At 35.4% G+C, this 15350-nt stretch overlaps 1 protein-coding gene across 2 annotated transcripts in view; it reads left to right on the top strand.

Moving 5' to 3' along the window:
* The window catches only part of GNPTAB (N-acetylglucosamine-1-phosphate transferase subunits alpha and beta), a 39580-nt gene extending 27491 nt beyond the window's left edge, over nt 1-12089 (top strand). The window contains exons 13-22 of one of the 2 annotated variants that reach the window (XM_042835895.1): nt 104-1209; nt 2240-2439; nt 2686-2905; nt 3944-4057; nt 5763-5848; nt 6807-6905; nt 8632-8799; nt 9987-10077; nt 10749-10828; nt 11155-11243. In XM_042835895.1, coding sequence (XP_042691829.1) covers nt 104-1209; nt 2240-2439; nt 2686-2905; nt 3944-4057; nt 5763-5848; nt 6807-6905; nt 8632-8799; nt 9987-10077; nt 10749-10828; nt 11155-11158 — 2168 coding nt within the window. In that variant the 3' untranslated portion in view covers nt 11159-11243. Of the gene's footprint in view, nt 1-103; nt 1210-2239; nt 2440-2685; nt 2906-3943; nt 4058-5762; nt 5849-6806; nt 6906-8631; nt 8800-9986; nt 10078-10748; nt 10829-11154 lie in introns of both variants that reach the window. The other variant, XM_042835896.1, reaches the window with a different exon arrangement.
* Nucleotides 12090-15350: the final 3261 nt, after the last annotated feature.

Genomic DNA, 15350 nt, shown 5'->3' with positions numbered 1-15350 from the left:
AGTGTTCTTTCACAAAGTGGTCTCGCTGCTGGGTATATTGCACCTAAAAAAGATTGGTGGAAGAAAAGTCTCACTAGAAACTGACAGATTTATTTTTTTCCAGATCACTTTGAAGAAATGTACAAGGTGACACTTCAGCTAAATCAAACCTACTATGTTGTTCCAAAAGGCGAATGTCTGCCCTATTTCAGCTTCAGTGAAATAGCCAAGAAAGCAATTGAGGGTTCATATAGTGATAATCCAATTATCCGACATGCTTCAGTTGCTAACAAATGGAAGACTATCCACCTCATAATGCACAGTGGCATGAATACAACTGTGATCTATTTTAATCTTACGTTTCTAAATAAAAATGATGACGAGTTTAAAATGCACGTAGCTGTTGAAGTTGATACTAGAGAGGAACCAAAACTGAATACAACTTCAGTGCAAAAATCCAACTCTGATTTTAAAACAACAACAATACCAGAAGCTGAGATGATATTTGAAGATATTCCTGAAGAAAAACGCTTTCCAAGAGTCAAGAGACATCGAAATGGCACAGGAGAGAGTCTCCATGAAGAGGTGATAATACCTTCAGTGAATCCATCTCTCCTTCCTGAAAGTGTTCAACTAGCACTGCAGAACCTAGACTTAAAACTAGCAAACGGTGATATCACTCAGAAGGGGTTTAACCTATCCAAGGCTGCTCTCCTGAGACCTTTTCAGTTCTTAACTACAGTAAGGAAGATTGCAGGTCTGGAAGAGAATGGAGTGCATTATAGTCTACAAGATCAGAAGAATGTAACCAGCTGGCAGAAGCCTCATGAAGATGTAAACAATGGCAAAATAGAAAAAACAAAAGCAAATGATGAATTTCTACCAAGGCTTACAGGAACAAAGGAGACTGGTGTGACAGTGAACACAAATAAACCAATTTCTAGGATAAAGCCTAAATCCGCACATCCAGCCCAGAGCATAGGAAATGAAAATGAACCGAAAGATAAAGTATTGAATGCGCTTGTATTAAGGGGAACCCAGAAATCAAAAAATACTGCAAATGTAGAAGCTGGAGAAGATGCAGAGGGAATGGAAGGAAAGAAAGGGCATGTACAGTTGGATACAAATATAAGAAAGGAGTTAGTGGGAAGAAAATTGCAGTCTTATGCAGGAAGTTACCAAGGCTTTTTGCCATGGGAGAAAAAGAAGTATTTCCAGGACCTTCTTGATGTGAGTATCTTATACTGTTGTCTTAGTTAAGGCAGTAGGTTAAACCTGCTTATTAGACTAGTTAAAACTGCTTATTAGAATAGTTGCATCTTTCTGCATATTATTAATATGATTTGTAAATTTAGAATGTGACTTGCTTTTGATGCACCTATCAAGATTTTTTTGAAAGCTCTTCGAGTTTTCCTGTAAAAGCTAATTTGTTTATAATTTGGACCTCTCTCAGCTAGGTGGTAAAAGTCAAATAGCCATTTCTGTTCTATTTCTACTGTGGGTTTTCTTGTTTATTTATTTATTTATTTATTTTTAAAGTCAGATTCACTTCTTTTTCAGTGCATGTTGATGCAGTGATATTATTTGGATGCTATAGTACTCTAAAGAAACGTTAGTTTTTGGGGGTTACGCTTATACCAAAGTGGATCCAATCCATAAAAGTATTCAAATACAAATGTGTTCTAAATGTTAAAATGAAAGTCTACCAAACTTCCACCCAAAGCATTTTGGCAGTTTTGAAAACCTCTAGAAGAGAAGATAGAGACTGTGTTTTGCAGCAACTGCTTTGCACTACTCCAAACAGCAAAGGTGGTATGTTTCTAAAAGCCTACCTCTTTCTGTTCTTCTAGGATTGGATTTTGCATGAGAAATCTCTATATTTGTAAGATCTCAACTACTATATGTGAGAAAAAAAAAAATAAATAAATGAAAGGGCAGTATTACAAATATAGCAAAAAGTGACTGAAGTGTGTATATCAGAAGAGATGTCAGAAGAAAAATAATGAGTAATATCCACTATTAACTATTAATCACTTCTCCTCAGAGCATAGCAGTTTTAAGTAAGAAGTTATCTTCTATTTCTTTTATTTTTAAAGAGAAATCAGAAGAACATGAAGAAACATATTCAAAGCTTCTCTTTCCATTTTCACCTCTTAAAAAAGAACCAGCACCTGCCTGAAATGTCAACTTTCCTATGTGTTTTATGCTTTTGAGCTTTGTTGATAATATAACTTTAATGTATGCTTATCTTGCTGTTTAGGAGGAAGAGTCATTACTCAAAGAAATGTCATACTTTACTGATGGTAGACATCTTGGAAGGCAGCTGAAAGATACATTTGCTGATTCCCTTCGATATGTAAATAAGCTTTTAAACAGTAAATTTGGATTTACATCTCGGAAAGTCCCTGCTCATATGCCTCACATGATTGACCGCACTGTTATGCAAGAGCTGCAGGACATGTGAGTATGTCTTTCATTGGAGTTACACCTAACTAGATAATTCTGTATTTCTGTTAATGCTTTGTTATAATTACTTCTAATGTGTTAGTAGCTATTCATAAAAATCATATTTTGGAAAGGGAAACGTGCTGGTTGTGTTTAGCTAAGGAGACTTTTGAGAACCTTTTAAAAATTTAGATGAAAATTTGTTTTCAGATGAGCAATGCTTTACCAGAAACCAGTGTATTAACTTATCCTTTTATGTAGGTTTCCTGAGGAGTTTGACAAGACATCATTTCACAAAGTGCGGCACTCAGAAGATATGCAGTTTGCTTTTTCGTATTTCTACTATCTTATGAGTGCAGTTCAGCCACTGAATGTTTCTCAGATCTTCGATGAGGTTGATACAGACCAGTCAGGGATTTTGTCTGACCGAGAGATTCGCACACTGGCCACAAGAATCCATGAACTACCATTAAGTTTGCAGGTATTTTCCTCAGTAATAACTATTCGAGTAACTTAATTTCTGAAATCCAAAACTGTTACAATAAAATGAATAAAATCTTTACTTATCCTTTCTTTAACATTGGTAACATCTGGCAATTCTTAAATTTTAGCTGGAGAATGCAGAGTTGCTTTCTATTTCTTTATGGACCATTCTTCTATGGACTCAACAATTAAGTTGAGTTCTAGCAACACTGGAAAAATTGGTGACTGGTATCCTGAGAACAAGGAAGTGTGTAGTATGAATTTGTGAGAAAAAATGTTCACTGCTAAAATGCATGAAGTGTGGGATTCTGTTGTGCTTACTCTTGGTGTTGCACATAGTTTATAAAACAAAACAAAAACCAACCACATTCTTGACTGTAAAACTTGTACCCTAAAGAAACATGCGAGGAAAAGGGCAGCAAAGAAATGGTGTTACTGGTAAATACTATGACCATATAAATGATTCACATTTCTGTTTTTCTGGGAAACTGGTAAGAAAAGAGACATAGTTTTCTTGAGTCTTGTGCTCTTAGATTCAGTTGATAGAGAATGGTGTACTCCTTCTGCTTTACTGAGTGGGATCGGAGCACATATCAATAATGTCCTTGAAATGACATACATAGCTGTAATGCATCTCTGCTTTAATGTGTTCCTGGCCAGTACTTTAATGAGAAAATCTTCCTTTCAGTTTATTTTTTCTGGTTGCTTGATCTGTGATTTAATATGCCACCCCTGTATTGGGAATTCTCTATTCTCCTTTATATTATCTCTAAAGGTGTGTTGTGATCTCAATTCAACCAAGCATCATTTGCTTCACTGAAACATATGGGAAGTCCCATTAACTTTAGTAGTTAATGTACTGGGGTCTGCTAATGTGTTTTTTTTCTTTTTTTTTTTTTTTTTCCCCATAGTAGTTTGGAAACATTTTATGTATATAACATTAAATATGTGCATCCTTGACTTCAGGACTATCTCAATGAGAAAGCAATATTATCTTTTTTTTTTTTTTTTTTTTTTCCTCTTCCATTTCTGATAGGATTTGACAGGTCTGGAACAAATGCTAATAAATTGTTCGAAATCTCTTCCTGCTAACATCACTCAGATCCATGTCATTCCACCAACTCAGGAAGCATATTATGATCCCAATCTGGTAAGGGATGTTGGTCCTAAAAGGTGTTTGATTTCTTTCCTAAGCAAGTAGTTACTGTGCTTGAAATGTTGGTGTGATTTCTAAAAGGAAATTATTCACAAAAATTTCTAATAACGTGTATATTAAATATTTAAATATGAAAGTTCTACAAGCTACTTCTAAAACTGTTAAAATTTCCTTCAAAAACAGAAAAGCTGAGCTTTAAAATTTTATGATATATGGGATTTAAAAAGTCATCCTTGTTAAGAAAATTCAGCATTGTGAACCAAAAAGACAGTATGTATAATACTTTCCTGACAGAACTTTCTGATAAATAGCACATAGGACGTCATTCAAACAGACTTAAAAATCACTTGAAAACCTTCAGAGCCATCCTTCCTAATTCAGAGGCTTCTAAGTAACATCTTTTAACTTTTAAAGATTGAAGGCTTTGGACAAGAAATTCATTAAGGATTTATATTCTGAATTTCTATTTTGGTTGTTAAATTCTCATTGAAATTTATGGGAATTTAGGAATTTATAGTATTTAGATCTGGCACTTATATCTACATTTTTTTTCAAGTGATGATTTAATTCCTGCCTCAGTCCATGCTTTTGAATAACATGTGTGCATGAGCTTTGCTAAGTTCATCATGCTTTATACTTTAAAACCAGCACTGCATCAAAGCTAAAATAATTTTGAGTATAGGTCAAGAGCAACCATTGGATATCCCCCAACACATGCAAACCAGAAGCACAGGGTTCTAAAGTGTTTGTGTAGGTAAATGTATATAGAGCGTTGACTATTGATTGGCCTTGTTTTTTATCACACTGAACACCTATCCTGTCTTGGTTTCTTGATCATATCATGTTACAAGGTTTTAAAAATATTTTTTCTCTAAGTATAAAGTCCAGCAAAACTGTATAAAATCATTGTGCCAGCTCGGTTTGATGAAATTAAAGTGTGGATTTGAGAATTCTGCATAATATGAGGATGTTACCTTTCTTTGTTTTGCCTCTTTACTTGCCTCTTTGACTTCTAATTAAGTTTGCAAAATTTTGTGAAAATAAACTTTTAAAGAGGCTGCCATGAGTTTGTTTTCAGACAGGATCAAAAATAAGTCTCAAATGACAAATTATTAAAATCTTGGAGAGTAAGTAAAATATTATGAATGTAAGCACTAATGCCTGATATACAAATTTTAAATGTTAAAATAGTCACAAAAATGTGTTAGTGTTTAGCACAGAAGTCTTTTTTTTTTTTTTTTTTTTTTTTTTTTTTTTTTGCTTCTGTTGTCTGCAACAGATAAATTTCTAGGAGTGTTTTATTACCTTAGAAATGTCCTCTTAGAACAGGGATTTTTATTTCCCAGAGTAGTTTGACGATAAAAGTAGATAGAATTGTCATGATGCAAATACAGTTAATGTGTATCATCTGTTCTGCAGAGTGTCTGGCCACTACTGTGGTTTCCACTGGAGGAATTTTAAAAGGAGCTGTGAAATGAGCTACAATTTCTGAATATTGTTCTGAGGATGAAATCTAGACAGTGTACCAGTATGATTTTTCTCAACAGGTGATCAAGAAACAGTATTACTTCTTTGTTCCAGGAGAATAAAGAATAAATAGTTCTTCACAGCTATAATGTAACTTTCTAGAATGCATTCCCTTACAACAGGCTTCATAAATACTTCAGTAACCTATAAACTAAGCCATATTTTCTTCCAGCCTCCGGTGACTAAAAACCTAGTGACTAACTGCAAACCTGTGACTGACAGAATTCGTAAGGCATACAAGGACAAAAACAAATACAGGTATGTTATGGCTCTGTGAAAATCAATACTAGCTTTTGTAGAGTAATAAAAAGAGGTATAAATACATAAAGTCCAAACATTCTGTATTAAAATAAAGTGAGCTAACACTAAAGTGGAACTGAAGAAATATAGTGATAACTGCTTATAATTATTTATCTTGCGGAATGATGTGTTTGTTTTTCCAAAGTTTATTTAGTAGACTAAAGATTTCCACTCTACGTTTTGGCCCAGACCCCAGCTTGCAGTACTCTAGTAAGAAGCTGGAGCATTCCAAGACAGCTACATAAATTGATAATATACAATCAGTGAGGGCAATTAGAGCAGCAGAGAAAGGCAGAAAGAGATTTTCCTGTGCTTTGAAATTCTATGCTGTAAATCTGCTTGATTTTCTATTAAAGCTTTAAAAATACATAAATATCTGTAACTGCTTTGTACTTTTCCTGCAAGAAGTAAAACAAAACAAAAAGCCCTAATTTCCATCCCCTTTTGGAAAAAGCTGACCAAACCATGACTTAGGTTTGTTTGAATAATTGTACATGAGCAGACCTGCCTAAAATCTAGATTGTGTATGATCTTTGCTCTTTGAAACCTGAAAACCAGTTTGCTGGCATAGAGCTTGTAGACCTCTCTTGTCCGATGCCTTACCAGCAGGTTGGATGGGAAGAGTGCTGGGGCTCTTCTGAAGCATGCATTTGCCCCAGGAGCAGTGACAATGTCAAGTAAATCTGTAGAATTAAGAAGGTTACAGGTGTCACTTAGGGCAGCATTTGGGCATTGTTATCTGATCATTTATAGTACCTCAAGCTGTGTTGTGTGTTCTGTAAGAGAGCGGAAAGAAATCAAATGTCACATTCTAATGAAGATTGGACAGTTTGATTAGAAGTAAGTTGTAAGACTATTAGTATTTATTAAATCTGACTTCAAGCTGTTTTAAATAATGCATAAATATTTTAATAAGGTTTGAAATCATGGGAGAAGAGGAAATTGCCTTCAAAATGATTCGCACAAACGTGTCTCATGTAGTTGGTCAGCTGGATGACATACGAAAAAATCCCAGGTATCCTGTTTCGTAATTTGTACACTACGGGTCATCTATTTAATTTCTGTTATTATATATCTAAAACATTGAACATATAGAAATACTTCAACTATTTTTGAGGCTTTTGTTTTTGCCATTCTGGAGTTTACACAATTCATATTGCAGAAAATTTTTGTTACAGGAAAAGATATTTTGATCTGTTTTATGTAGCAATATTAAAAAAAGAAGTTTTTTTTATTGTAAAATCTGTTTTGTATATCCACTATGCTTTCATGCTCTGTTACAACATAGCAAGAGGTCTTAAACATTTTTTTAATATTTAGTGAGAAGTGATCCAGAGCAGGAAGTTAGTCCTTCGTTTCTCTACAACGTAGTGATAAAGCATTTAGATGCTCAAATCTGAGTGCTGATTTTCACAGTGCAACTTCTGCATTCCTGGGTCTAATGAACTGCCAGCCTGAGGGAGCCTGCCTGGGATAGTCTGGGGTAAATCCTCAGATACAGTAGACATCTGATTGCCATAACCAGATACTCTGCATAGGATCACCATAGCCAGCTAAGCTTCAAAAGGGAAGGTATATTTTGCTTTTCTCAGATGTGGCAACTCAGTTCATTGCAAGAAATTGTCTAGAGCAGGCTTACCAATTATGCTGTATTCATTACAGTCTGAGGAAAAGCAGACATGTCCTCAGTAGGCAAATTAATGTGCTCTAGAGTTTTCCTTACATCCAGCTTCACATAGCAAGCCTGAACTTTACTCTGCTCTTTGAAAGAGCACTCTGTGCTATAGAGAATGCAGCTGACCAGAACCACTTCTTCACAAAGATTAGCAATTGCAAAGTCATCAGATACAATTTTACCCTCTGGGGAAAATGTAAGGTCTGGTGTCTCGCAATATAAATAAAGCACATAACCTTGCCCATATGGGGAAAGGGGAATTTTTGTCATCAAGTACCAGGTCAGAATTGCCAAGGGCACATAGCAGCCTAGCAAACTAGCTGCTGCTTTAACTTCAGCAGTTTTCAGTAATGTAGATGCTTGGGTGTTTCTTCTATGAGAAATAACTCTCTGCAAGATATTTTATTGGGAGCATGTTTATTTGGTCATAGTGATTTCCACATGAATACTATTCCTATTGTTTGTATTTTGGCTGATTATACAAATTAAGTTTGGGTTCTCTGATTCAGGTCATGTTACAGTCATTTTTATAGTTTTCTCAAAAACTGAAAGCCTGAGGACCAAACTTTGCCTTTCCCTATATGTCTTCTAATTTTTTTTTGTTGAGCTTCTCTGAAGAATGTAGCATATATGGTAAAATATTAATAACTTAGTATATTTACATCCTATAATAGATGTAAAATTTATTATTTAAGATAACTAACTCATGGTAACTCTATAGTAAAACTATGAAAGAATTATCGAGATAATAATCCTTCTAATCTGCTGTCTACATCTAGTGTTAGGCTTTGAGATGATGCACACTAGTGCCCATTAGATGGCAACATTAATATAAATAGAAGAGAGAGAGCTTTAGCTCATCAACGGATTCCTCAGAGTTTCTAACTCACTGTTAGCCTCGATGTACTCTGAATTGCAATCAAGTTAATTTAAAATAATGCAGCAATAGGGTAGTTATCAGTATCAAATATATCAATTTGGTTTTAAAGGTTCTTGTTCTTGTCTTGCCAATACCTTTGCCATATTATCAAAGGAAATAATCTAACAAAGCATTTTTCTTTTCTAGAAAATTTGTTTGCTTAAATGATAACATTGATCACAATCATAAGGATGCTCAGACAGTGAAAGCGGTGCTTAGGGATTTTTATGAATCAATGTTTCCTATTCCTTCCCAATTTGAACTGCCAAGAGAATATCGGAATCGTTTCCTTCATATGCATGAACTCCAGGAATGGTATGTTAGACAGATTCTCTTCAGGTTATTGCAGTGTATATGATTATAGAACATATTGGTACAAGCCCTTTTTTGTCCCAGTGTTGTTGTGAAGGAATTAACAGTGAGGATGACATGAAAACATATTTAAATGGATTAAAGCTTCAGATTTGCAGGATTTGGATTTTCTTGTTCTGAGTTGTTAATGCTTCACTGATTGTTCACAAGTCATTTAAAACAAAGTTGTTTTTTTTTTTAATTAAAAAAATCAAGAATTGTGGATTTTTTAAATGTAAAAAAGTCAGAACTGTTTAGAATGTGTATGGCACAAACGTAATATAAATTCTGCTATTATTGCTAAGTAACTTTTTCAAGATGTTAGAAATAATTTAAAGATGCTTAATGATCATCAGAGAAGATACTCGTGCATCTTTCATATTTTTATTTAATGTGTGAAATTTTAATGTGCTTTCCCCGTGCCATGTTACAAACAATATTTAATTTAGAAATTGAGTAAGTTGATTTGGGAATATAAACAAAAGGTCATCAGGTACAGTGATTAAAAATGAAACAAGAAGAGTATTAAAATAATTTTGTTGCTGATCAACGAGTTATGAGAAGTATCTCCCTGTGAGGAAGGAGAAAATATTTGAGTATGAGAAGTACTGTAGGTGAAAAGAATTGGGTGTGGACTGTTGTGCTACAAGTCCTGTTGTAGCAGAGGGAGTGGAGGGTAAACTGAATTCAGCAGTTAGCTGTATAAACTTTGGCTGGAGTATTAGAAGTATTCTTGGCTCTGTTTTTGAGGACCACCACCAGGACTGTTAGCTTCGGAAGGCAGCTTATTACTTTTTTGTGGTTGAAACAAATTTCTGCTGGGATGGTGGAAAGCATGTTGAAGTGCTGGTAGAAATCTTATTTTTCAGATAAGTTTTCTACCTTTATCATGTATGGTAATCATTTTTGGTTTAGGAACCAATGTAACTAAAGAAGATTAACAGTAGTTTCAATATTAAGTTGAAAGCAAGGAAAGAAAAGAAATATGCAGAACTTGAGTTATGAGCAGTAAATAAGCATTTTGCTTCTTATTTACCCATTAACTTGTGTTATTACAAAAACATTTTATTTTCTTTTCCTGTTTCATGGTAACCCTTTGAAGTTTATATCTGATTTATAATACATGAAACTCTGTTTCCATCTTTCTGCAGGAGGGCATATAGAGACAAGCTGAAATTCTGGACCCACTGTGTTCTAGTAACACTTATTGTATTTACAGTCATCTCATTTTTTGCTGAACAGGTAAAAATTATATCTTATCAAAACTATAATGTTTAATATGTTTTTTTGTACCTTCATGTACTTTAAGATGGATTTTTTGATAGAATAGCTAGAATTTTTATTAGTAAAATGATATGCAAATGGTGACTAGGTTGCTTCAACTTTTAAGCTGTCATGTTGACATTCTTAGAGTAAGTATGACTACACTTAGGGGGGAAGGAGAATTGTGTTCTCTTTTCAGGTGTCTTGTGACGGTCAAGTACGTCAGAATGTGCTAAATTTGGGAATTCAAAATCAGTAATTGTTTCTGAAAGTCTTGGTCTATTAAAACATATTGTTTGTAGTGCAAAGTTACTAAGAAGAAAACTTGAGTAATAGCAATACCCTAGTCCTGGGAAGATCTTAAGGCATTTTAGGAGACTAATCCAATCTCATATTTGAATCAGACACAAAGAGAAAAAAAACAAACCTCCCATTCTGCAAGCACAAAATGGTTTTCTTGAACATATTAACCCTGCAATACAAAGAGGGAGACAATGGAACAAATCACATGGGTAATTCTTTGCAGGTTGGGGCCTTAAGTAACCCTTTCCGTGGTCTGATGAAGAGGGTGTAATTCTTGAAAGGTTGGCTTTTGAATTTTTTTTCCCTCCACTTGTAACTTTTGCATGAATCTTTCCCTTAATTTTCAGCCTTCTGTATACATTGAAAACTCACCCTGCGTTAGTAACTTTATTTTGGAAGGGAGTATTCAACTCAGTAGGACAGCTAGGTATGTAAATACAACCAGCTTTGTGTTCATCTTCTAGAAACTCAATGTAGCCTGCTTAATGTAAATTAACTTCAAATAATCAGAATATACGTATACTGTGTTTTTCACTTTCTGCTTGTATTCTGATTATTGAGAAATATGTATGTGTAACAGATGAATTTGAGTAAATAACTCTTTCTTCCTGTGCAGTGGAAAAAAAAAAAAAAAAGAGTATTGACTGAATTACCATGGATGACAAAGATTCTATGGTTTCTAGGATGAAAGACTAACCAGCTGTGTACCTCTGTCCTAGAAGGGAACTAAATACTGTATTTTCTTCTTCTCAGCTAATCGCACTTAAACGAAAGATTTTTCCAAGAAGGAGGATCCAAAAGGAAGATGGTCATGAACGAATCAAAGTGTAGAAGAGCTTTATTTTGGAGATCAGACTACCTCAAGATGTGATAAGCATTTAAAATCTCTCTCGCATAAGTGTCTTTTATGGTTTGATATTTAACTGAGTTGATATGAAGAAAAAAAATCATGCATCTACATTTATAATCTCTGCAGTACTCTATGATATACAGGCTGCTGAACTGTGACAGAAAGCTAAACAAAAATGGCAGGAGCCTGTATATAGGCAAATTTCAAGTGATCTTACTTTACAAATGTTGGTTCATGGCCATGCTATCCTTTTTTATAAAAAGGGTTACCTAAAGAAATGTAGCTGCATTTATTGCAGTGGATGTTGCCAACTACATATAATGTTGGAAGGCAGAGTTGTTTGGGATGAGCTTAACAGATCCTTGATCTTGCATTCCGAAAGATTTCTGCAGAATTCTGTCACTGCTTTCTTTTTTTTTTTCCTCCAGCCCTATGGGAATTACTTAATTTGTCATTTACCCTTAGTCTACATTTAATGCCATTGGCATTCCTTAAAGCACAGTGACAATTCACTCCCCCCAATTTGTAGTATTTAATTGGGATTTCGAAGAAATGCATGCTAATAACAATACATGGTAACAGAACAGGTAGTGATTATTTTAAAATTACTTTACATTTTATCTGGTGTATTATATTCCAAAGAATACAGTGGGTGTTGTATCTTGATTACAAAGAGAGGGTTGTAATCAAGTGAAAGTGATTAAGTTATATTGTTTTAAAAGCACTGTAAATATGACAACAAAAGTGCCTCTCTATCTGAATGGATAATGAACTGCTTTAATGTAGCAATGTGTGGGAGCAATGTTTCACTTCATAAAACAATATTTATACTGACAAATGAAGCTCTGTGGTTGTTTTTTTTTCTAAGTTTCACAGGACTTAGCCCTGTATTTGTTTGAGACATCAGACTGGTATGATTTTATGTGGGGGGGGAAAAGATACTTTTCAGACAGAACTTTCTGGTGGTGTATCTTCATTGTACAAGCAGTATTCAAAGAATGCTTCTTTTTTTTTTTTTTTTTTTTTTTTTTGTAATTGGGTGTACAAAATGTATGTGCATATGTACTGTAAAATACTTGGTTTGCTTTGAAATCAACTAAAATGTGATGAAAGGTTTGTCTGTTTCTGTTTTGGAGTACAATGAAACTCGCTCATTTTGATAAAATAGCCATTAATGCTTATAAATCCTTGTGGTAAAGTACTTATTTTCTTAAAACTTTCCAACAGTAATAATTTTAATATTAATTTGATGCATGAATGGGTACTCAAAGTACAGTCAAACTTCCCGACGCTGTAAAATGCGCTTTTAATTTAGGGTTATATTTTGTGCTGCCGCTACTTAATACGCTGGAACGTGCAGAAACAGTGCAAGCCACTGCTGACAACCAATGGCGGGCAATGGCAACTGAGGTACAAACGCGAGCGCGCCCCCACCCGCTGCGAGCGTGCGCATGCGCTCTTGCGCTGCCTGCCGTCTTTCCCGCTTTTTTCTGGCTATCGGGGTAGCGGGAGGACCGCGCTCAGTAGCAGGCAGGCAAGGCCAGGGAGGGCTGCGGGGCGAGGCAGGGCAGGTTCCTTACCGCCTGTTGTGGGGAGTGAGTCGGGGGTAGGCACTGAGAGCGTGGAGGGGGCCGTCAGCAAGCGCAGGGACGAGGCTGAAGGGTGGCTGGGTGGGGCAGGGCACCTGGTCAGCTGTGAGGCTGTGAATGGGAAGCAGTCCCGCACGTGTGGGACTCACAGGTACTGCTTTATTTCAGATCTTTGCAGGCTGAGAGAAATAAGGAGGTGAGTGCCTCTGAAAAGTCGTCATTAAATACACATCTGTGGCTTGGGAATGTTGGAATCTACTAAAGCAAAGAGCTTTATCATGATTATATGGGGCTGCAACATTGTTTTATTGCATCTAGTGCTCTGTAGGATGTTTTTTTAGTACAAAGGAAGATGCCTGTGTGCAGTGTGAGATGCATGTAAGCTGCTGCCCTGCTTCCATCATGTTTTCAGCAGCTGCTGAAGTCATTGAGGCTTGGAAGTTGTGCAGTGCCCCTAAGTTTTCTCTCACTTGAGGATAATTACAACACAAGAATTTGTGATCTTCCAATTAGCAACAAAAGGTGAAATTTTAATTTCAAGAGAATTTTAAGTTCTAAACATCCTGGGTTCATGCTGTATAGCGAAGCATCAACCACTGAAGAAGCTGTGACGTCAGAAAATGTTTTTCACTTAACAGCTTAATGTGATTGTTTTCTGTATATATGGGATATGTGGCTTAAAAAACAAAAAAAGGTTTTCATAGATATGAGCAGCTAGTTCAAAATATAAGTATGGAATTCAGGTGTGCGCTACAGCTGTTGCTGTTGGAGGATCTCCCTGCCCTGGAAATTCTGAAGATCTTTACTGGAGTTCTCAGTTTTGTGTAAACTTAATGTTCAGAACTATATTTCCATGGCCTTTGAAAAACCTGTTGTTGTGTTGAGCTGCACTGAGAAAGAAATTTCTTCATTGCTAAAGCTTAGGAGACCAAGTACTTTGTGCTTGTTTTTTTGTTTGTTTTCTCTATTGTTTCCATCTACTATGTAATCCTGTGCTGTTTTTGGTAGGTTATTTAAAATTATATGTCCCGTAACACTGAATTAGAAATGCTTCATGCCTTTTGCTATGAGATAAAGCTAAAAGAAAAAATATTTCAGTGAGGTCACTGTATCCTGCTATTTTCTGCTGCATTTGTATATGATTTCAGATATTGAAGTCCTAAGGAAAACATCTTATTTTTTCCTTCTTGCATTTAATGGCAACAAATATACTTTTCTTTCCTTCTAAGTAGATATTTTACTTCCTAAAATAACACATGGAATATATAAAAATGAGTGTTACTAAAGGAAGTGTATGTGTAAAAACCCAAATATGGAAGCTGCATCAGAAACTTACAAAGAGACGCAATGGCTAAAAACAAATAATTCAGACAGTGAACGTTGACCAACGTTAAAATTTATTTTTCTGCTCAGTAAGGAATGGCTGTAGAGTCATAAATTTTTCTTGAGCATTTATGATAACTGTATTTTGTAGGATAGAATATCAGCACAGCTCTTTGGGAAGGTGGTATCAAATCTGAAAAACATGAATCTTACCAGGCAGGGACATTATGAGCAGTCTGTTCAGAGCATTCCTTGCTTTTCAGCATAAGAAGTATGATCCCGTTATCCTTGCTATTTTTGCTTATTTTTTACCTTGCTCTTAAAAACAGTGTCAAGGTTAATCTTGTGTGACTACTTGGATATCCTTACAGGTTACAGGGGAATATGTAACAGCTCAAGGTAAACACAAAAACACATTTATCTTCAAAATACTGTGGGAAAAGTTATGTTTCAATACTGTGCCTCAATAGGAAGAAAATTTCGTTATGGCACCATCAGGAAGAAAGCATTCAGGAAAAGCTGCTAAAGCAGCACAGGAAGAGCAAGCCAGATCTGCCTATGACTTTCAGGAGGAAAGGAAAGACCTGAGCGGATCTGAGGAAGATATTAGAGAAGGTGCTTGTCTGCTGATTATTATGATGTTTTTTTTTTTTTTTTTTTCTTAAACAGGGTTTGTAGTGTTTCCAACTCTGAGCAGATAGGAAGATATTATAGGTCAGTGAACAAGCATGCTTCCTAATGCTTGTGAGAGTTTCCTGGTGTGTGGTTTGGATTAGTAAGAGAACACAATAGAGCTTAGTGCCCTGCTGTGTCTTGAACTTATTGTTAATGTCTTTATTAAAGCTAGATACTATTGCTAGGCTGCATATAATGCTGTAGGGTCAGGACAGCGAAGGAAAGCTCTGCTTGCTTGGACAGAGAGCAGAATTGGATATAAGGCAGAGCTGGGGTCTCACGTTCACAAAGTACTTTGGGAAGAATCTCAACAGAAAAAAAGCAAGAGGTACAGACGGCTGAGAAAAAATGAATGAAAGTCAGCCAAGGGATTCTCATTTAAAGTTTGAGGGATTGTAGCAAAGAGTGGATTTAAAATACAGTTCTCATTTTTCAAGTGATATTTTTTGGCAAAGTTTGATGTAACTTCTGGATTTTGTCTTTCAGCAGTCATCTCTGGGTTTTGTCTCTCT

Source organism: Centrocercus urophasianus, unplaced genomic scaffold (assembly GCF_019232065.1).
Source record: "Centrocercus urophasianus isolate 14NV4802_14NV808 unplaced genomic scaffold, USGS_Curo_1.0 seq_552, whole genome shotgun sequence".
NCBI classification, from domain to species: Eukaryota; Metazoa; Chordata; class Aves; order Galliformes; family Phasianidae; genus Centrocercus; species Centrocercus urophasianus.
This window is presented reverse-complemented; position numbering and strand designations above follow the sequence as displayed.